The sequence below is a fragment of the Somniosus microcephalus genome, chromosome 2 (genome assembly GCF_052327205.1).
Source record: "Somniosus microcephalus isolate GS21.2 chromosome 2, FLI_Smic_1.0, whole genome shotgun sequence".
In the NCBI taxonomy this organism is placed as follows: Eukaryota; Metazoa; Chordata; class Chondrichthyes; order Squaliformes; family Somniosidae; genus Somniosus; species Somniosus microcephalus.
This window is the reverse complement of record NC_140988.1, coordinates 233,522,641-233,546,527: the sequence shown is the minus strand read 5'-3', so window position 1 is coordinate 233,546,527 and position 23,887 is coordinate 233,522,641. Positions and strand designations below refer to the sequence as shown.

Sequence of the window (23,887 nt, the reverse complement as noted above, 5' to 3'; positions counted from 1 at the left end):
TGACTTAGATGAAGGGGCCGAGTGCAATGTATCCAAGTTTGCTGACGATATAAAGCTAGGTGGGAAAGTAAGCTGTGAGGAGAACACAAAGAGCCTGTAAAGGGATATAGACAGGTTAAGTGAATGGGCAATAAGGTGGCAGATGGAGTATAATGTGGGGAAATGTGAGGTTATTCAGAATAGAAGAACAGAATATTTTTTAAATGGTGAGAAACTATTTAAAGTTGCTGTTCAGAGAGATTTAGGTATCCTCATACAGGAAACATAGAATGTTAGCATGCAGGTACTACAAGCAATTAGGAAGACAAATGGCATGTTGGTCTTTATTGCAAGGGGGTTGGAGTACAAGAGTAAGGAAGTCTTACTGCAATTGTACAGGGCTTTGGTGAGGCCACACTTGGAGTACTGTGCACAGTTTTGGTCTCCTTATCTGAGAAAGGATATACTTGCCTTAGAGACCTAACAACAAAGGTTCACTAGATTGATCCCTGGAATGAGAGGGTAGTCCTAGGAGGAGAGATTGAGTAGATTGGACTTATAATCTCAGGATTTAGAAGAATGAGAGATGATCTCATTGAAACATATAAGATTCTGAGGGGGATTGGCAGGGTGGTTGTTTCCCCTGGCTGGAGAGTCTAGAACTAGGGGGCATAGTCTCAGGATAAGGGGTCAGCCTTTTAAGACAGATGAGGAGGAATTTCTTCACTCAGAGGGTTGTGAATCTTTGGAATTCTCTACCCCAAATGGCTGTGGATGCTGAATCATCATCATTGAGTATATTTAAGGCTGAGATAGATAGATTTTTGGACTCTAGGGAAATCAAGGGATACGAGGATAGGGCAGGAAAGTGGAGTTGAGGGCAAAGATCAGCCATGATCTTATTGAGTGGCAGAGCAGGCTCAAAGGGCCATATGGCTTACTCCTGCTCCAATTCTTATGTACTTATGTTTATGACCAGATGTGAAAGCCTCCCCAAGGAGATCAATCACTGACTCATGGTGATGGTCTCATGACTCCTAAAATCTGATCATACAATCTTTAGTGCCTACCCATGTACCAAACAAGCAACGACAAGAAGGAGAAATGCTATGAAAATCTGCACCAGACCATCTCCTTTTTTCCCAAAGGAGGACAAGCTCATCTTCCTTGGAGATTTTAATTCCAGACTAGGCCAGGACCACAACAAACAGAAGGGGGAACATTTTTTTCTGTTTCATATTAAGATTTTATGTCAGTTTAATATTTTCAATGGTATTGCACTACCAGAGTTGCATTTTTTGAATTTTCACTTATAACAACATACTGAGATGGTTACCTTTGAAGACTCCCAGGAAGAAGCAATCCACTATCAGGAATATCTTCCAGAATATGCCCATGTTTGCAGAAAATTACTGAATAAAAAGAGAAAAGGGACAGTCTGTACATTATTCCAGAAACATTGGTAGATGTTCTATAGTTTATTATTATGTACAAGGTATGTTATTTCCCTGCCACTCTCAGCCAGTAAGAACCTGTATCACTCACCTGATACCATGTCACTACCCTTTGTGTCACAGCCATTTGCTTGACTTCGCTGCTGATTTTCAGAAAATGGTAGGTATACAGAATTACATATGCAAGGGTGTATTTCGGGCTAAGATCAATTCAAGTTTAAATAACATTTTGATTTGTAGATCAGCATATTCACAATATACCGTTAATGATAAAGCTTCTATAGTACAGTCACTTCCCCTTACCACCCTTTATAATATGCATCATTATAAATTTAAAATGCATCCTTTCAGCTGACACTCTATGATAGAAACCTACAGGGAGACTTCAGCCCTCTGCCCCCTGTTCGCTAGCGAGGGGGCCCTGACCTCAATCTGTTTGACCAGAGCTAAGTTCCAGTTTGCCAGAAAAAGCTGGAAGATTTGCACCGCTCCGCCGGGAACCTCGCCAAAACCAAAATAATTTCCATTTCACCGTGAGCCTTCCCATTGTGTGTCATGAAATTGTTGGATTTATGTTGTTATCTTGCCGCAGTCATTTAGGGCTGGTAATTCATGTCATAAGGACCCTGTTAATGACATGATTCATAGTCCTGACATACCACTCAACCTTGGAGACATAAAAACTGTGGAGTCACACTCCCGCAGGTACTAATTGTTCCTAGAGGTTTTTTTAATTTTAACATTTTTTTGATCCTTTTCCTGTCTGTCTCTTTTTTCTCTCTCTTAATCCACTCTTTCTTTCCCTCTCTTTATTTCTCTTTCTGTATCTAATTTGACTCTAATTCATCCTATTTCCTTCTCTGTCGTTTGCTCCGTTCCTTTCTCTATCCTAAAATATAATTGGTTAAGGAGATAGACCATAGGACATGACATTCCCGAGGTCCAAGGTGCCCCGTTGGCATTGCTGCTCCGTTATCAACTCGCACTTCTAGCAATTAGCAGCGCAAAAGTAATACAATCTGAAGGTTGAGATAAAAAATGCAATTCACGGCACTCGCCACGAGATGCACTATTCTAGCAATTCCAGGGCCAATCATTAACAAGCACTGTGAATTTACAACTAGAGTTGAAAGATATGAGAATCTTCAGCTATCTAAACTTGAACTGCCTCCCAGTAGGGATGAATTACTTGGATCTCACTTGGCCGTTTGAGAACAGTGTCCTTTGATGCCTTTATTTTTTGGTCGCTTTCTTGTCTTCCCATCATCAGGCACTGCTTGGTCTTATCTGAACTGGGCTTTTCCTTCACCGAATGATCTGATCGGACTGGTACGCAGCAGCCTGGTTTTGATGCATCACAGCCAAGACAATCAGAGGGAAATCTGTCCATTCCAAGCAATCCTTCTCATGGGAGATGTGCTGTGTGGATTTTGAACATTGCAGCTGGCAAAGGATGTATACTTTATGCGGCCACAGTTTGAAAATTAAATAAACTCAGATTTGTCCATTGATCGGTTTCACAAGGTGTCTCGTTCTTTTTCTCACACCCAAATCCCCCACCTACATTGCCAAGAACACCCACATTCCTACTGGACGCCAGTGCAGTATTTCAGACCTGGACTGTTATTCTTCAGCATTCCATGGGGAATCACCCGCTTGGCCTGATTACATTTTACTCTACCAGGTAATTTATACATTTTCTCACTGTACTCTCTCTCTCTATTTCTGTGTGTGTGTGTCCTGGACAGCATAAGATCAGCTCAATTCTGCTAATGGGAACTGCTGAAGAGAAAATTTATCAGAGTGCAGCGCATAAAAACAGATGACAACACAAAGTTGTTTTTGTAATATGTCCTTCTCTTTAGGCTTTTTACTTATTCCTGCAACCACAAGTCTCCAACCATTTTCAGACTGTGATGTCAATGCTGGCTGGAATCAGTTGATTGAAAGCCTACTGCAGGGATGAGGAAGGGCACGGTCAGTTTTTCCATTTGTGTAACTCTACCCGGTTGAGATTTGATATGTGCAGCATTACACATTCTGAAAGCTGAATCTGAGCATTGGTCTAGACAAAGGCCCAACACTCCAAAGGAAAGTGAAGCTATATGGATAGCGTATTACAAGACTGTTATCAATGTTAAATCAAAATCCAAAGCAAATGTAAATAGTCAGTGAGTGGACTTGTCAGGGCGCCATTCAGGGAAGGAGGTGTACTGTACACCTTTGGTCTGTTCATTCTGATCTTGGTGGTTATGGTCATGCCTTTCTGGGCTTTAGTTCTTACCAGCGATAATCTTAGGGTGCTCTTATCTCTGAGCCGTTTGATGATCATGGAAGAATTAAAATCCCTCATTTCATATTAATATTTGGTTAAGGGTTTTCCTTTTTTTCCCCGTAACAATTATCATCCGCATACTAGACTATAGTCAGCTCCTGATAGAAAACCCCACAGGGGATTCAAATTCAATATTCAATTTGGTAATAATAAATAATTGTTTATATTGGAATAAGATTAAGCCAAATGTAAATAATTGGCTGAAGATTACCTAGAGTCTGGACCTCCTACCTAATGGGCACAATGCAAACCTCAATGTGGAGAGTCCCATTCAAACTCAGCTACCCTTGATGAGCGAGTTTGTGTTGGAGTTCTTGATTTTGGAGATGGAATATGACCTCTGTCAGTAGGAGGAAGAAACTAAGGGTGCATCTTGTTATATATAAATGACCTGGACGTGATAATAGGAGTAAAATGTTGAAGTTTGCAGATGATACAAAACTTTGCAATGTAGTAAATAGTGAGGATAGTAGCAGACCTCAGGAGGACTTAAGCTGGTGAAATGGCCAGACGGAATCTAATGTGGATAAGTGTGAAGTGATGCACTTTGGGAGGAACAACATGGAGAGACAGTATAATCTAAATGGTACTATTTTGAAGGGGGTGCAAGTGCAGAGGGACTTGGGGTGCATATTCATAAATCTTTGAAGGTGGCAGGGCAAGTTGATAAGGCAGTTAAGAAAGCGTATGGGATACTTCGCTTTGTAAATAGGGGCATTGAATACAAAAACAAGGAAATCATGCTAAACCTTTACAAATCACTGGTTAGGCCTCAGCTGGAGTACTGTGTACATTTTTGGGCACCACACTTTAGGAAGGATGCTAAGGCCTTTGAGAGGGTACAGAGGAGGTTTACCAGGATGATATCAGGGATGAGAGACTTCAGTTATGTGGAGAGATTGGAGAAGCTGGGATCATTCTCCTTAGAGCAGGGAAGGTTAAGGGGAGATTTAATAGAGGTATTCAAAATTATGAGGGGTTTTAATAGAGCAAGTAGGATGAAACTGTTTACTCTGGCAAGTGGGTCAGTAACCAGAGGTCATAGATTTAAAATAATTGGCAAAAGAACTAGAGGTGAAAACAGGAGAATTTTTTTCCACACAGTGGGTTGTTAAGATCTGGAACTCGCTACCTGAAAGGGTTGTCGAAGCAGATTCCATAGGAACTTTTGAAAGGCAATTTGGCATGTACTTGAAGAGGACTAGTTTGCAGTGTTATGGGGAAAAGGCTGGGGTGTGGGACTAAATTGGACAGCTCTTTCAAAGGGCAGGCACAGCCATGATAGGCCGAATGGCCTCCTTCTGTGCTGTAAGATTCTATGATCATGAATCATCTTTAGTGTTGTGGAAAGCTGCTCCTGATTCTCTGCAACTAAAGATGGGGTGTAAATGAGTAGATGGCAGAGGCTGAAGCAAGATCAGAACCAACTAACATTGGCACCCCATGGTTTCAGAGAGCAGTGTAGAAGTGGTTTTCTACTGTTGGTGTCCCAAAGGGCAAAGTTTATCAGTGCCAAGGTGACAATAATAATTAAATATATTTTTAAAAATCATTCCCTAATTTGTTGTCCCACCTGAGCTTAAAGTTTCAAATATATATAAAAGGTTCAAAACAGTTTTATGTAACATGCATCATGACATCACCATCAGCACATACCGAGTTTTGGACATTCCCGTATGAATGAGGCTTTCAAACTCCAAGTGAACTTGGGAGCGATTCACTTTGAGTTCAGTCCATGGCGTAAGAATGGATCCCGAGGAGCTACAATTCCTGCTGGTTGCTGATGGGACAGTACCAATGGCACGGAGTCTCCAGCCTAGACTCCCCAGATATTATATAAGAATGCAGGCTTATACAAACAACAGTAAAGGCTAAGTGGCCATATTAATTGCAGCTTCCTAGGGCTCCATGGAACCATATGAAATACTGCAGTACTAAAGCAATAGTTTGTAAACGCCAGCCAAAGCTGCACAAAATAAATCAGCTTCCATTCATCTTGACTGCCAGCCAATACTGTTTGGCAAGTACTATCAGGGTACTTTGTGGTGCATTTACACACCAGTGCCTGAGCATTCTCTAAACATTTAAATTAACTCCAGGTAAATTTGCTGTTACACTTCACATGGTCTCAATCCCAAGCGATGAGAGACTTTGGTCTCTCAAGACTCTCACTCTGCTTTTACTTGCTTTGCACCAACATTGCTTGGCTCAAACTGTAACTGTCCTGTTCAGGAGGGAACTCTCCACATGCAGAACTCCTCTTCCAACAGTTAGAAATTTAAATGTTTAGAGAGGGGAAGGGAGGGGAAAATCTCCGATCTCAAGATTTCAAATTAAGGTTGTGTAGGTTTATAAATTGTCCAAAAGATCCAACAGTCCCCCCTGAACACTTCGCAAACCTAGTTTGATGCTACTGGGCTCACTCCATGTGGTGTCAAACTGTCACAGTGTGAGACTACCATCTTCAGGGACCCTTATACCACTTCAGTCCAGGTCAGGCTCTGAGTCCAGATTTAAACTGGAAGTTTAGTGTCAGTGTGAAGTGGAAATGGCTAAATTGACAGAGTATGTGCACTTAACTCTGGGTTGCCCTCCAGCTCAAATTGAATGCAGGAAGAACAGATGTTATGAGGGAGCCTGATGATGATAAAAGCTGCTGTAACATTGCATTTGGTGTGGTGATAGAGCTTTCTAACTTGCAGGTTTCACACAGATGGAAGAAAGCCCAGAATAAACTTTCTGGATTCACCAGCACTAGCCACTTTTTGACCTGGTCTTTCTGGCATCTAGCCTCAGCAAACCCAACAATTTATTCTGGAATTGCCACTGATTATTGCTGCATATGTCCTCCTTGTTATAGGAGCCAGCAGTCCTAGCACCCCACTAAGTGCAATATATAAACACCTTTATGTTGTGTGCATGCACAGATATGGAGATGTGTGTGTGTGTGTGTGTTTGTGTGTGTGTATACAGGGATGAAAGGATGTTTGAATGAGTGCCCAGAGGTGGAAGGGTATATATGTGCGCAAGGGGTAGAGGGACATGTTTGTGGACATGCAGAGTTGTATAAAAACACATACATTTTAGGATCATCCCATGAACTTATTAGTCACAGAAATTCAAATGTAAATGTTTACATGTTTACAAAATAATAATCTTGTGCTAGAATATTTGGTAAACTTGGTATTTAAACTTACACAGTTCCTATTACCTCTGTACAGTTTGACACCACATGGAGTGAGCCCAGTAGCATCAAACCAGGTTTGTGAAGTGTTCAGGGGGGACTGTTGGACCTTTTGGACAATTTATAAACCTACACAACCTTAATTTGAAATCTTTAGAGATCGGAGATTTTCCCCTCCCTTCCCCTCTCTAAACATTTAAATTTCTAACTGTTGGAAGAGGAGTTCTGCGTGTGGAGAGTTCCCTCCTGAACAGGACAGTTACAGTGCTATTCAATATGTAGCACAATAGGTTCCTTTATTTGATTGTTTGAAGAATGGTGTCCCCATAATTATCTGTTAGCGGAAAGGGAAAATAAGGTCTGAAAATGGAGCTGTGTTTGATAAGAAGGGCGAGGATAGGAAACTGCAAATCATTACAGCCTTTAAACAAACAAGGCGACTTTAGGAAGTATTTCACTTTATTGCACTGATAATTGCTGAAGACATTTAGTTAAAGCCTCAAGAGTTTATAAATACCAATCCATACTCCCTGTATTACTCAATAGCAACATTAAGAAAGAAGTTCCCTAAAGCCATTTTTACCAATCAGTATTTCAGCCTTCATATTGCTACAGTGATGTCCATAGATTAAATTAAAGATATTATTGAGTTTTGTTTTTACTTGTTTTGATTGACTGATAGCCTAGATGTGAAAGTTCCAGTAAGAAAATAGCTCTGGAATATACCATGATCGGGAAATCTCAATCTCCTCTATTCTTAATTGTGACACGTTACAGCACATTACTGTGAAAGCAAGGCAAAAGGAGCGAGAGACTCAAAAGGAAAAGGAAAGGATAGGACTTGCATTTATAAAGTTCAGATTCCAGGCTTGACCTCCATTCACAGCGGCTTCCTGCAGAGGGCGAGTTTCCCCGGGCTCAGCCAGGTGATCTTTGAGAAGAGAAAGACCTTAGGTGGTTGGTGAGAAGGATGCTCCCACCCAATCTCCAGCCCCTTCCACCCCCGCATCCAACCACCCTCCCCACAAAACTGCCTCTCCTGCTGGGTTGAGAAAGCCGTGGTAGTGATTCCATCAGTGGAAATGACTGCAGACTGAAACAGCTTGGGGATTAAACTCAGCAAAATCTGTTGAGCGCTGAGCAATCCAGGGTCCTTGCAGCTCTTTCTCTTCTCCCGTCAGTTTGTGTGCACTCAGTGTCTCTGATGAACAATTAAACACTGTATAGACACTGTGAACAGTGAATTAAACAGCCTCATTTGAAAAAAAGTCATTCAAATGGAGAGTAACTTTGCTGAAAACGATCAAAGGTTTCCACAACTTGTATCAGCTTTCAATCACAGGCATCAGTTAGTCCAGTGACTGGACTGCTACACTGTTTCACCCAGCGCTTCAGCACACGGTCACTCCAAATTGGTTCATCCTGGCCATCTACATTAACCCTTAGAAGTCGACAGTTGCGTTTTTTTGCAACATATGATAGCAATATACAGCAGGAGCTCAGGGCGTGGGTTAGTGGCCTTGAACCTACACGTGTGGTGGGGAGAGGGGGTGCGTATGCTATGAGTAACAAAATCGTAGATTCATTTATAAAGAATCTGTGTATGTTTCCGTTCCACACAGAGCACACAAGAAATGTCCTCCTTCCGATGACAACCATGCTTGCTATGGAGAGGTCTCGAGCCTCTCCCACTCCTTGCCCAATTGCCGGGGCGACAGGAAGGGGCATCTCCTACAACATTCTCACATACATCATAGAAAAGTATGTAGGATGGGGAGAGATTAGGGGCATAAGGGTAGAAATTAGAATACGTTATAAATATGTTGTACTTGTAGGTTACTCGGCCAGTATGCTATGAAGCAGCAACAACAAAAACTTGCTTTTATATAGCGCCTTTAACTTAGTAAAACGTCCCAAGGCGCAGCAGGAGAGCATTATCAAACGAAACTTGTCACCTAGCCACATAAGGAGATATTAGGTCAGGTGACGAAAAGCTTGGTCAAAGAGGTGGGTTTTAAGGAGCGTCTTAATGGAGGAAAGAGACGTAGCGAGGCGGAAAGGTTTAGGGGGAATTCCAGAGCTTAGTTCTGTGATTTTGGTGGATCTTTCTTAATAACACGAGTTTTGGATATAGCCTGCAGGCGAATTGAGAAAACTGCATCCTATTGAGTTGGGGGGGGCGGGGTGGATGTTCTAGTCTTTACCTGTAGTGAAATCTAAATGGCTTCATCCAGATTTCCTCAGGTCGGAATTTCTAGTAAAATCGTAACCTTTTAAAACGCGTATCCATTTCACTCGAAATACTGACAAACCAGCCCCTCCCCTGGTGCCAAAGGGGGTGTGAAGTTTATTTTGATTACCTGCTGTGACTCTTTAGATGACATCAAAATCCGAATTTCCCCCCAAATGTACGATTCTGTACATTTCTGTATAGATCCTACTTGGCAAATTAGAATTAGAATCTCATTTAGCAGATGATCGGTGAATGGAAGGAAATTCTCTGTTCATTGAAAGCCTGCTGCAACTGGCAAGATGCTGACCCTCAGAGAAAACACAAGCACTGTCCCCAGGGCCTAAGTCTGCATCTTCCACACTACATCCTCCCTCACTCTGATCTTAGAGCACAGATACAAATACAATTGACGTATGTATACGATCCTGAGTACTGATAATGCGGAATGTTTAGATTCGCCCACTTAATTACATAAAACCTAATCCCATAATCCAGATTTTTTTCACTTTTTCTCCCAAACCAGATTTATTGAATGTGTAGATGAACAGATGTTTTTTCTCGTGCAGTTGTTCTGTCTTCAGATCAATTCCCAAACTCCACCCGGGCACCTTTTATTTGTATTATGATGCCATTTACACCAGTAGCCTGGCTCTCCTACTGCCAGTCCCAACACCCCATTCTTCACTGTTCAAATCTGGACAGCTAATGTGCGATGGCTATTCACACTTGGGAAGGGCGGGGTATCACAACCAGGCCCAAGCAGGAAGGAACCCGTTTTGATTCCCCCGCCCCCACCCGAGGCAGTTACTGTGGCATCGACCAGGGTCACCTGTACAATTCAGTACCACACTGGGCAGTGCGTTTACATTACTGAAGCACCGCAGATCCAACCTAACCTGTGCATTCGCATATTTAAACACAGTTTTATTGCAAAATAAAACCGGTGGTCAAAATGCCGGCGGGTAAATCATCCACTCGGGTGATCTTCTGTTGTTTTTGATCTTTTATGCTGCTTTGGTTTTTTTAGAAATAAATCCGAATTCAGAATTGTGGATTTGTATTCGGGGGTTGCGATGGGAGTCGGTTTCAGCCAACCAGCTCGAAGCAAATATCTTAAAGCAAATTCGTTACGAAAACAAAAGTCCCAGTGTTGTTACAGTTGCGGGAGTTCTATAGTTCAAAACAGGGCTGAATTGAATGCACCAGCTGTAATGTTAGAGGGAAAAAAAGTTTTGAAATATACGCTTAACCAAATCGCACTTTCTTTACTACACGTTCAGTAACTATTGAAATATGCTTGGGACTAAGACTAGATAGCGATTTCTTAACACTTTTCGCAGCTGGATTTTTCAGTCAAATTCTTCTAAATTTAGAACTAACTCAGTTATTTACGAATTGATTAATTTAAATAATATTATTGATTTTAAAAAGTAATAAGGATAGCATTACCATTTACATAGATTTCTTTGTCTATGAGCTTATACATTGTGTTCCGCCAGAAAGCAATAAGCAGTCTATTTGAAAACTTTGCTGGAAAAGCCAGTAAAGGAAGGGTTAACAGTGTAACTTTTCATACTACGAGAGAGTGTCCACAAGGGGGAGCTGTGTCTCCACTGACCAGCAGCCGACAGCAGGGTGTTGCCTGAAGAGCCAGTGTACAAGCCCACCCCCACCCTATCATTTAGACTGGCAGGAGGCGCGCACAACTCCGTTGCACAGACACAACATCCTCCTGACTTTATATTTTGCAGTATATATTTACTTCCCAACACTGTAATTTTGTACTTTTTCCAAACTTGGATATACTACTGTATTTGCAGCCTGCAGCCTTTGCCTCTGAAAATGGAAACAACTCGTCAACGTGTTACATTGTCACCCAAATAAATCTAAATAACTCCGATCCAGAAAAAAACAGGTCCAAAAGCAAAATCTCTACATTGATATTAATGTTAACGTCAACACATTAAAGAGCAACCCGCCTCTATAAGTAAAATGTATTTACTTTACACAAATTCGAATATTCTAATCAATTATTTTGCGTCTTATAATACTCCCGTGAAGCATCTTGAGACGTTTTACTACGTTAAAGGCGCTATATAAATACAAGTAGTTGTTGTTGTTGATCTGGTTAATCGTTTCGTAGAGTATTTAACCAATCAGATTAACCTGATTTTGACTTTTTCCAGATAAAATAAACAAAGACAAAAAGCGATTTCTCATTCTCATCCTCTGTAACAGACGAGTTATAGCAGGAAACCATTGCACGGAAGAGTACAAAAACAAACCTTTCTTGGAAGTTCGAATCTATAGAAAAGGCGTTTTCCGAATCCAGCAGTGATTTGCCTGTAGGTGTGACGGCAATGCGTCCCAACAAGCAGAAACTTAAAACATTTATTTCTGGGAAACCGAGTAATCCTATTTACTGCGAACCGAACTGCCAGATTTCGGAACTAAATTTAAATCAGGCGCTGGTGTATAAACTTCCCCAGGATTTTAATCCTGCAATTTCGTTTTGGATAAATAGGAGTATTTCCCACTTTAAAACACAGGCTCGGAGAGGAAACAGAAATAGCTATTTTAGTTTAAAGATATACTGTGTTCGTTAAATGAAGGCTATTATAGATTATAAGTAAAACTAAAAGCGGTAAGCATGTAATAAGCATGATAGTTAACCAACACTGACCCCTTTCGGAGACGATGGCGCTATGGGATTACCATAGAGATGCCTGCATTACTTCGTCGAACCAAAGTCTAGTTCTCTGGTACATCTGAGAACATATAATTCTCCAACATCATTCAAGCAAAGTCCAGTGAAGCACACCAGATTTTAAATTTTCCATTACATCTAATTAACGTTGATATTATTCGTGTTTCCCATATTCTGCGTGGAGTAAACGGATGTACATGGGGATATGTAGAGAAGGCCTGCAAACTGGCTCTTCCTGCATTGGCGATGTCACTTCAGTAATCCGTCTGCCAATATTGTGGCATCAACTGTCATAACATTGCAGTCAGTGCTTGTTTTGTTTTACTTTTCTGGTTGGCCTGTTGTAACTCGCCAGTGCGGTGAAGGCAGCGAATCCGAATAGCCGGGTAGTGTCTGAGTGTCCATATGTGTGAACAGAAGCCCGTGTGTGTGTCACTCCCCCGATACAGGCAAGAGTAACAATGGCATTGTGGCTTCACACAGACAATGACTGGGAGCAATCCTCGTCAATTCGATTACCCCTAGAAATGTCACTTCCTGAAAACTAGCTATTTATTCCTAGTCAGTTATTCCCAGTCAGTAGGAAACAAGAGGGGCGTTGCAACAACATACAATGTTTTGAAAAAGGGTTCGACCCGAAACGTCGACTCTAATTTCTCTCCACGGATGTTGCCTGGCCTGCTGAGTTTTTCCACCATTTTCTGTTGTTATTTCGGATTTCCAGCATCTGCAGTATTTTGCTATCTTACAATGATTTACCTTTTGTTGAATCCCGCCTGCAATTCTACTCTACGTCTATAGGGGGAGTGATAGATGCACACATGGGGCTTCTATTTACATATATGTAAACTGTTATACTATATAACTGCAGACATAAGTGCGCGGTTGAGCGAAGTACTATGTTGTGCACGTTAGTTTCTCTCTATATATACACATTACATTCTCTAAATACTTGCAAATTAGGAAAAATAAATACAAAGCTAAACCTTCCTCATTTCAGTTTTCTCACCATACATGTATATCTGCGGGAGGCCGCCATTTGTCTTATTGTTGTGACACTTTTAAACCTCTTTTTTAATGGTTGTAAGATGAGAGATGAACAGAAAGTGACATTCAGGATTTCAATTATTATTTATCCAATATTCCTCATTTCAAACGACGTGCCTTTTGGAGAAAGACAAAGAACAACTTTGTAACACCTCCATGCTACAAAGAAATACAACACCAAACACCTACAAACATTAACCTTGCAGGGCTATAAGGTCGATACCACTCAATTGTATTTTTTGTCAGTTCAAACCTATACATGTTGAGGTTTCTGATTTGGACCCCAATAATTGACGATTTCTAGTGAAAAGATCGATCCCCACTCACACACACACTTCTCCTCTTGTCCGCCAAAGGTTGTTCAAGTAAAATGAGTTTACCTGAGCACTGCATAGTGTAAACCCAAGTGCTTTGAAGAATACTTGGGTTCTGTGTAAACTATTACACTACCTACTGTAGTAAAAGTCAGACACTATTCCTGCGGAGTATTTATTGATCAGACTCTGCGAACCCCCTTTAATGTTCAACTTCCGGAGTCCATCAAAAAGGGGAGCAGACAACAGCCTGACAGGGACAGAACCACACCACCGCCAGGATTCGCGACCCTTGTTGCAAAATCCTACATTCAATCCCTTAGAAACTGAGAGGAGCGATTGGGCAAAGCGCGCCTGTCTCCTGTTACAAATCAAGGACCTGTTTAATGAAAGCCCCCTGTGCTTATTTGAGCTGGCAACTTGAATACGTCGAGGAGAAACTCTCCTCTCTGCTATTAACATCCCGCATCTGAGAAAAGTGACCAGCATCAATGGCTGCTTTGAGTCCGCGTTCGAAATCTTTCTGAATAAAAGATTGAATTGTTCGCGCGCAGAATGAACTTACATAACCACACGATCATTACAATCAAAAAAGACCAGGTTATAATAGTTTAAAACAGTCGCCTCAAGTTTGTCAAATAAGGGGATTAAACTGAGACAAACAGAAGGGATTTCCCTGTGACAGAAATTGCTTTATCAAAAGATAGTCTTACAAGAGCTCCATTGTTTCAGACTTTACATATCTAAATAAAGCAGCACGGTGCTGCTCCTTAAAGTGCCAGCTACCGACAGAGCACGGATGGCCGCTCTCTGTGCGGGTTCTTTAATCGCCTTGGCTCATGTTAACCGTTTCAGTGCCACCGAGCACAGCCCCGGCTGCTTCGATCTTCCCGCTGAGTTTTGGCACTTGGATAAAGAGCTGTGACAGCTTCGAGCCAAATGGTAGCTCGATCGCCCGTCTGCTGCTTTTCAATCTCCTGTGTGAAAATCTGGCAAAATGTGGGTGGGGAGGGGGGGGGGGCGAGAATGACAGGAAAGGGGGAGATTGCACCGAGAATATCACAGAAAGGAAAAGGGGAGCGGTGTGGCTGGGCAAGCGGAGCTGGGCAACTGCGGGATCAAATGCTTTTTAGAAAAACCCAGAAACTTATAATAGACTACAGATGTATTAGAGAGAGGGGGAGGGAGGGAGAAAGTAAGAGAGAGAGAGGGAGGGGGGGGGGAGAAAAGAGTGAGAGGAGAGAAGAGAGAAAACGTGTGAAAGAGAATGAGGAGAGAGGGGAAAGAGATGGAAGCGGGTGGGAAAAGATGGAAACTCGGGGATTGGATGGAACAGAGCGAAGTGCTGAGGAGAGAAGCGGATCGAAAACTCAAAGACAAAGCAAGAGTCAGACAAGTGAAATAAATTATTGTTTCATTCCTACCTCGATAGCCTCTCTGCTAATTTTCCTTTTCGCCCCAGCGAAAGTTTCGCAGAAGCCTCTCGGTATCGCCTACTTCACAGACTGTCCAACTTTCCTGGCACACTTCTCCTTTCCTTCCTGTTTACGTGATTCATCCGCATGGCAGAGCTCCCGAACAATCCCAAAATCTCTCCCTCCGCCACCCTCGATCCCAGGACAGCGGAGTATTCCCAGAAAAAGAAAGCCTGTATCCCGTTCGAAATTCCTTAAATCCCTGACGCAGGCACCCGATGGCTTCCACATCCACCGCCAATGTGTTTGTCATTACAGAATCTGCGCAATGGAGCCATCATCCAAAGGGCTGTCCAAGTAAAGTGCAGCGGGCGGGCTGACTGACACTACACGGTGCAGAGAACCGCTTACTTTCCTCACTCAATAGCAATAAACACAAACATACTACAATCCTAAGCGCTTAACTTCAAACCTCAAACCCTCATCCAAGTCCAAGCAATGCACAATCTTCATACACGATTTTTTTTTTGCCAAAGACAACAATCTTCTGAGAATAGTCGGCGATATTAATACAACGAGCTAAAAACTCTCAGAGAATAACGTCGAAACAATTCTACCAAGTGTTTGGGTGCGTGTGTGCATCCAGACTGGCAGAAAGCGGCAGCGAAATAAGTGCAAGGGCGGCGAGGCAGGGCTGCTGACAATCCGGATTCTCCGTTGGTCCTCTGGAACGCGAGCTTTCTTCACTAAATCGGTTGCACAAGGCGATAAAACAAACTACCTCCGCCTTAATAAATCTAGATTTCGTTTCCCCTTACCTTGCATAAAGTGGTAAATCCACAAACTCCTGTTACAACGAGGGGCAGCATATAGGTTTAAGGCTGGAGCCAGGCTCAGATTGTTAATGGGCGCAAAGAACGGCGGCTTGTAATTGATTCAATGTTGCAGTCCATCCTTCCAAAAAAACTAATCATCTGCTTTAAGTAAATAACTGTCAGGAAATGGAGCCCCTGTGGTCGCTTCAGAATAAGAGTCGGCAGCTCTCAGTCAGCGCCTGGAGTCATGCTGGCTTCAGGCTCTGGAGGTTGGGCCTCCTAAACTCTTATCCACGCAGGGCACAGTCACATCCAGGGCTGTCCTGCTCAGAAAATTGCCATATGTGTTTTTTTTGAAGAAAGTTTTATGTGAAGAAAAATGTTTTTTTTCTCTCGAGCCCCCCTCTTCTGAGAATGCGCTGGCGGAATCCTGTTCTTTATGAATGGATTTCCATCTCAAGCTGACCGCTGTTGAATTTATCGGGACAACTTCTCAGTGCAAACCTACCCGTGAAGAGATAACTTGCATTTGCGGCGTTAGTTTAACTCAAATGAAAGCGATTTGGGGTTGAGGGGAAATTGGACGGTTTTTTAGGGGGAGGGACTGCATAAATGCGTTTATTTTTCTGGACGTTGTCAGCCACAATAAAGTTGCAGATAAAAAATGTTTTTTAAGGGTTATAGAAAAGCAGCACGCATTCCTTAATACTGGGTATAATTATTTTACTATGTTGTAAATTGATCGTTTTGTGTAATGACAGAAAGCAACTGCCCTCAATGAGAGAAGGAGGCGCCCTTGCTCTGTTCTAGGGGGTTCTTGACCAACTGTGAGGTGATGCTGACGACTGCCTCGTCCCTGTGCATAGAAAATCCTAACAGGATGCATAATAAGGTCGTTTTGCAATGTTTGTTTGTCTCGCAGGCTCAGGCCCTGTCCCCCTTCATTACGGACAGATCATCGCTGGGGCAGAAAACAGCCCAAGGATTGGGGGTGGGGAGAGAAACATTGCAATAAGTGCGGGGGCTGTAAGCGGGTGTGTAAAGTACGTGCCAGCTCTGGATCTCTGCTGAAAGTTTGATGGTCTCCTGTTTTTTTTGTTGCTCTGTGCTGTTTCTCATCTTGCTTCCAGCCGCTAGCTGCAGTAATATATCTTCAGCGCTGTGAATGTACAGGCGAACTATTACTTCCACATGTGCTTCAGGAAATCATTGGAGGCAACAGCGAGGCCAATCTGGGCAGCCTCTTGTTTTTTGGATGCTCGCAGATACCGTATTACCCCGAAAGAACCAGTTGAGAGCATCGTCATTATCGGGGGCAACATTTGAATGTTTTTGATGTAAACAAGGGCACGTTATAAACGGGAAAAGTTCTCGTTCTTTTCATCTGTATCTTTGCTTCTCCTCCTCCTCCTCCTCTCTTTCTGTCTACCTTTTCGTATCCTTTCTGCCCCCCTTGTACTTCTCTCTGTTTTTCTCGCCTTCTTTCTCCCGGCCTTGTCTAGTTTTCACCCCACTGTCCGTATATGCGCGTGCGGCACTCATACTCGTGTTTCAGTTTTGTTTAACTATCTTCATACTAGGAAATTAACTTAAAATAAGTTAGTAATTTTTAGCTGCCTTTGAAACTACCAATTCCGTTAACTTATAGGCAATTGATTAATGATAATGATCCATTCTGGTTAGAGTGCAGTTATATTACATTTACAGGCCTGAGACCTGTTGAGTGTACAACATTGGACAGACGGAGTTATCCTGTGCTTCCAATTGATTGAGCTTGTTGTACTCTGAAAGCCATTGCTGGCTCTTGGAAACATACCGATTATCGACTTTGTCGGGATGATGCATACATGGATGAACGTCAAGCGCAGAGCAAACTTGGTGTACAGTGAACTGGCAGGGTGGGGGTTCTGCTGCTCAACTGCTAAAACCATGCAATTTACCAGCACTTGGTTACCCGCTGCGCCTCGGCTCAGATCAGTCTCCTTCCGTGCATTGCCCTGCAGGGTTGTCTAGAATCGGTTGGAAGAATGCCACCTCCAGTGATCAGCCTACCTCTCCTCGTCTGGACAATGACCATCTAATCTGGACAATGACCATATAGCCAGGCTCAATCACCATCAGTGGCCTGCCTAGCTCGGGTATCAGATTACCTGTCTGCCATGGAGGATCCAGTTTCAACTTCTCATCACTAAACACGTCATCTTGAAACCAATTCCACACTAGAGGGACATCATTAATCCCCTCCCCCCAGGAGGCTACACACAATCTGTGGGAGTGGATGAAAGCGAGAGTTGGCATGATTGGTTGGGGAAACCAGTTGTCCCATGATGAGCTTAGCTGAGATTCCTCATACCCTGATGCAGAGGAGCCCTCCTCACCTACCGCTGGGCATCTGAACTCAAGTAGCCCTGAACACAGCAGAATGGTGTGAAACCACCACTGTTCCTGTTCTAATGTTGCCATCTAATTCCAGACTTACTGAAATAGTGACAATTGTGCTTCTGCGAATAGGACATTTTTGTACCCATGCACAAACGTGTTAACGTAGCATTGGCCCAGATTGGATGGGATTGTTTCCTTCATAGATAAAGGGGAAACACTGAATCCCAACGTTATTGTATACACGATCACTCCAGATGTGTATAGATACGTTGTAGATAACGGACCCAGATATGCAATCATATATCTCTTTACACAAACACACGACAGCATAACCCCGTAAATATTTGAAGATGATAGGCCACTCATATACAAATAACCCTAATGCAAGCATAATCTTCGTCAAGGTTTATTCTAAACATTATAAGTATAGCCATTGCTGTTATATCCAAGTCTGGGTGGAGGCGACCCCGTAGATTTCATTCTATTTCATGTAATAAGATGCGATTTGCTGCAGCATTCTGCACTCCGGCAATTACTTAGGTTTCATTTTCCATTTGTATTGTGACCTTATTCGAAATGAATGCTTTGATGTGTATCTTTTAAACAAGCAAAACTGTCCCAAACAGCAGCGTTACAGAACGGAAATCAAAGGATCGTCCTGTTTATGATCATCCAGTGAGTGGATGGAGCTTCAGTGCATCCGCGGGACAGCAGCCAGAGAGCCGAGCCTGTCACTCACTGGGGAATGAGGCATGACCCCGGCTCCTTTTAGCCCATCTAACTCGAATTACCAGTCTCATTCCAATAATCTCTGGTTCGCGCTCGTTAATAAACATTTACCAAAAAAAAGTTCCCTTGTGTGAAGAATTATTTGCAGCTCTGTGAGTTTGGCGGGAGGAGGGGATTGGCTGTGCAAAGCCAGCTCCGTGCCTGAAACGCAGTTAGTCTTCACTTGGTAGCTAATCTGCTTAATTTAATTTAATGAGAGAAGACAAGCTCCTCATTTGATTGCCTCGACTTTATTAGGGCAGCATCGATGTAAATATCACTGAGACCAAGAAAAACATTTCACCAAGTGGGACACTATTTGCGAATCCCATTATTTAAAGCTTCTCCTAACATTTTCCACCCTCTCTGTGGCTTTCACCTAACGCGGTGTGTTAAGTAAATCGGGCCAGCTGGACTCTTCCTTGTAGTGGAGTGAATAAATCTGCCGGGAAAGGCAATTTAGGAAACTGCCCAGCAAGCAGGGTGGCTCTGTGTGGTCCTAATGGGTAAAAGGAGGGTAAAAAATCTCTCCCAAATTGACAGGTCTGTTTGTTTATTTGTTTCTTATCAGGCTATGCGTCTGATAGAAAGCGTTAAAATGCACACCATATGTGTCCCTCGATGGCTTGCTGAGGGTCCCCAGTCACCTCAATGCAAGCTCCCCTGACCATATGTCACACAGTGCTGGGAGACAAAATGACCGATCACAATGATAACAGGCTGTTATCATTCCCAATGTGTTTGTCGAATATTTAGTAAAACATTAGCCTCCTGCACAAAGCTTGTATTTGTTCAAAGTGAGCACGAATAGAGCTCAGGCTCTGTGACATGCCCACAGCCCCTGCAGTGAGCGCTATTCCTCTTTTTCAGGACAAATAATTTGCTCCAAATGGCTGAAGCTTTTTTGGGGGAGGGAGGGGTAGTTTTATTATTTTTTTGCGGAAAGCTTTAAATTGTAAACTACTTGGACCGAGTCTCTGAGTAAATGTGAGCACAGTGTTCGGTGTAGCCCGTGGCTCCACTGTAAACGAAGACTTTCTCTGGCTTTTGATCCCATCTTTAAAACTACGGTTTTACGAGCCGATGCTCGTCCATGCTTAAAATTTACAACAATTAACGCAATTGTTTCCAATGTGCGAGCTTTGTTTTATGATCATAAACCATCGGGGTTGTTTTGGATGTCGGATGGTTTGTTGGGTCGCGGGTGTCTGTATGGAATTAAATGTTGAGCGGTATTGTTGTGTCTTTACCAGTCTAAGGTTCTCGCCAGAAAAAAAGGTTTGATTGATTTCCAGTGGCACCGTACTAATGTATTTCTCTCCTGGGGGTGAATTCCCCAACTTTATCTGTTTAGCTCCACGACCATCGTGTCTGTTGTTACTCTTTTTTTCTGACAGGAATCCAGCATTTATTGGACTGCCATGGTCATTTTGGAATAGATTAACAATCTAATCAGATTCAAGGACATTTAGTAACAGGCAAAGGCATTTTGATGGACTAACTGCAACCACTGGCCGCCTCACTGCATCCATCAACCGCTTCTTTCCCCAGAAACGCATCTAATTGGCTGGAAATCCATTCGTACTGTCTGTTTCAACCACGAATATTCTTAAAATAGTCAATAACAGCCTTGTCCGAGCTACTAACTCCATTTTTTAAGAAGAGGGGCCTTTCAATGTGAGAGCACATCAGGTTCGACCTCAAGTGATATAATTTTATTTAGGGATTGGGGAATGAGGAAAGCTCACATCCCACTCGACCCATCTAACTCATTCTACTATGATCCAGATCACTGGTTAACTCTTCAATATAAACTAGTGTATGATTCGTCAACTCCATTCTCTCTTCAACCAGTCGCGTTTTTTATTCAATATTCAGACTGTATTATTTCTAGAGTATATGCATATATATCCTTTATATTGTTGATTGCGGCCTGCAAACTGGTTTGGGCTGTGCATTGGGACTAATCGATATCATTCAAGAATCAGATCCCAAACAATCTCCCTAGTGTACTAAAGCCAGGCAGTATTAGACCTCCCCCAAAGCCCCCAAAGCCCCCAACACCACCACCTCGCTCAATCCCCTACCAGGAGAGCATCTCGCATTGGTTGAGTTTGGCAGAGGTAAATGTAACTACAGTCTCGTATATATCCAGGTCTAAAAAAGTGCTGAAATAGTCTGTGTAAGCTCGTGGGCACTTTACAAACTTAGTGTCGAGCTTTATATGAATTTTCTCAGAAAGCTGGGCCTCAACTTTGAGCCAAGCAGAGTGGAGAATTACGCATGAATGTGTAGAGTGCTCTCAAAGTCGACAGAGTGCGAGTCAGAGCCTGCAGTAACGCTCAATCCTCCAGACTCTCCATACACCAGTCTCACACCAGTACCCAATACTCCACACTCTCCATACACCAGTCTCACACCAGTACCCAATACTCCACACTCTCCATACCCCAGTCTCACACCAGTACCCAATACTCCACACTCCACATACACCAGTCTCACACCAGTACCCAATACTCCACACTCCACATACACCAGTCTCACACCAGTACCCAATACTCCAGACTCTCCATACACCAGTCTCACACCAGTACCCAATACTCCACACTCTCCATACCCCAGTCTCACACCAGTACCCAATACTCCACACTCCACATACACCAGTCTCACACCAGTACCCAATACTCCACACTCTCCATACACCAGTCTCACACCAGTACCCAATACTCCACACTCCACATACACCAGTCTCACACCAGTACCCAATACTCCACAATATCCGTACACCAGTCTCACACCAGTACCCAATACTCCACACTCTCCATACACCAGTCTCACACCAGTACCCAATACTCCACACTCTACATACACGAGTCTCACACCAGTACCGAATACTCCACAATATCCGTACACCAGTCTGACACCAGTACCCAATACTCCACACTCGACACACAACAGTCCCACACCAGTACCCAATACTCCACACTCTCCATACACCAGTCTCACACCAGTACCCAATACTCCACACTCTCCGTACACCAGTCTCACACCAGTACCGAATACTCCACACCCTACATACACCAGTCTCACACCAATACCCAATACTCCACACTCTCCATAAACAAGTTTCACACCAGTACTCAAAACGTCACACTCTCCGTACACCATTCTCACACCAGTACCCAATACTCCACAATCTCTGTACACCAGTCTCACACCAGTACCCAATACTACACACTCTCCGTACACCAGTCTCACATGAGTACCGAGTACGCCACACTCTCCGTACACCGCTCTCAGACCCTTACCCAATAATCCACACTCTCACTCTCCGTACACCAGTCTCATTCCAGTACACACTCCATTCACCAGTCTCACACCAGTACCGAATACTCCACACCCTCCGTACACCAGTCTCACATCAGCACCCAATAATCCACACGCTCCGTATACCAGTCCCCAATACACCACACTCTCCATTCACCAGTCTCACACCAGTACCCAATACTCCACACTCTCCATACACCAGTACCCAATACTCCACACTCTCCGTACACCAGTCTCACATCAGTACCCAAAATTCCACAGTCTCCATACACCAGTCTGACACCAGTATCCAATAATCCACACGCTCCGTACACCAGTCTAAAACCAGTACCCAATACACCACACTCTCCATTCACCAGAGTCACACCATTACCCAATACTCCACTCTGTCCGTACAGGAGTCTCACAGCAGTACTGAATACTCCACAGTCTCCGTACACCAGTCTCACACCAATACCCAATACTCCACACTCTGCATACACAAGTCACACACAAGTAAACAATAATACACATTCTCCAGAAACCAGTTTCACACCAGTACTCAATACCCCACACTCTCCATACACCAGTCTCACACCAATACACCACACACTCCATACACCAGACTCACACGAGTACCGAATACTCCACACTCTCCGTACACCAGTATCACACCAGTGCCCAATACTCCACACTCTCCGTACACCAGACTCACATCAGTACCCAATACTCCAATCACTCCATACACAAGTCTCACACCAGTACCCAAGACTCCACACTCTCCGTACACCAGTCTCAAACCAGTACCGAATACTGCACACTCTCCATACACCAGTCTCACAGCAGTACCGAATACTCCACACTCTCCGTACACCAGTCTCAAACCAGTACCGAATACTGCACACTCTCCATACACAAGTCTCACACCAGTACCCAAGACTCCACACTCTCCGTACACCAGTCTCAAACCAGTACCGAATACTCCACACTCTCCGTACACCAGTACCCAAGACTCCGCACTCTCCATACACAAGTCACACACCAGTACCCAATACTCCACACTCTCCATTCACAGCTCTCCCTACACCAGTCTCACAGCAGTACCGAATACTCTACACTCTCCGTACACCAGTCTCACACCCTTACCCAATACTCCACACTCTCCGTACACCAGTCTCATTCCAGTAGCCAATACTCCACACTCTCCATTCACCAGTCTCACACCAGTTCCGAATACTCCACTATCTCCGTACACCAGTCTCACACCCGTACCCAATACTCCACCCTATCATTACACCAGTCTCACACCAGTGCCCAATACTCCACACTCTCCATACACCAGTCTCAAACCAGTACCCAATACTCCACACTGTCGTTACACCATTCTGACACCAGTACCCGATGCTCCACACACTCCATACACCAGTCTCACACCAATATCCAATACTCCACACTGTCGTTACACTAGTCTCACACCAGTACCGAATACTCCACACTCTCTATATAACAGTCTCACTCCAGTACCCAATATACCACACTCTACATACACCAGTCTCACACCAGAACCCAATACTCCGCACTCTCCAGAAACCAGATTCACACCAGTGCCGAATACTCCACACCCTCCATACACCAGTCTCACACCCTTACCCAATACTCCACACTCTCCGTACACCAGTCTCATTCCAGTAGCCAATACTCCACGCTCTCTGTTCACCAGTCTCACACCAGTACCCAATATTCCACACTCTCTGTACACCAGTCTCACAGCAGTACCGAATACTCCACACTCTCTGTACATCAGTCTCACACCAGTACCCAATACTCAAGCCTCACTGTACACCAGACTCACACCAATACCCAATACACCACACTCTCCATACACCAGTCTCACATGAGTACCGAATACTCCACACTCTCCGTACATCGCTCTCACACCCTTACCCAA

At 43.5% G+C, this 23,887-nt stretch overlaps 1 protein-coding gene across 2 annotated transcripts in view; it reads right to left on the bottom strand.

Annotated features, from left to right (window-relative positions):
- Positions 1-15,758, bottom strand: part of pdgfra (platelet-derived growth factor receptor, alpha polypeptide) — a 69,832-nt gene extending 54,074 nt beyond the window's left edge. Inside the window, exons 1-2 of one of the 2 annotated variants that reach the window (XM_085969999.1) lie at positions 15,487-15,758; positions 1,316-1,391 (exon numbers count right to left, since the gene is read on the bottom strand). In XM_085969999.1, coding sequence (XP_085826125.1) covers positions 1,316-1,376 — 61 coding nt within the window. In that variant the 5' untranslated portion in view covers positions 1,377-1,391; positions 15,487-15,758. The other variant, XM_085970002.1, reaches the window with a different exon arrangement.
- Positions 15,759-23,887: the final 8,129 nt, after the last annotated feature.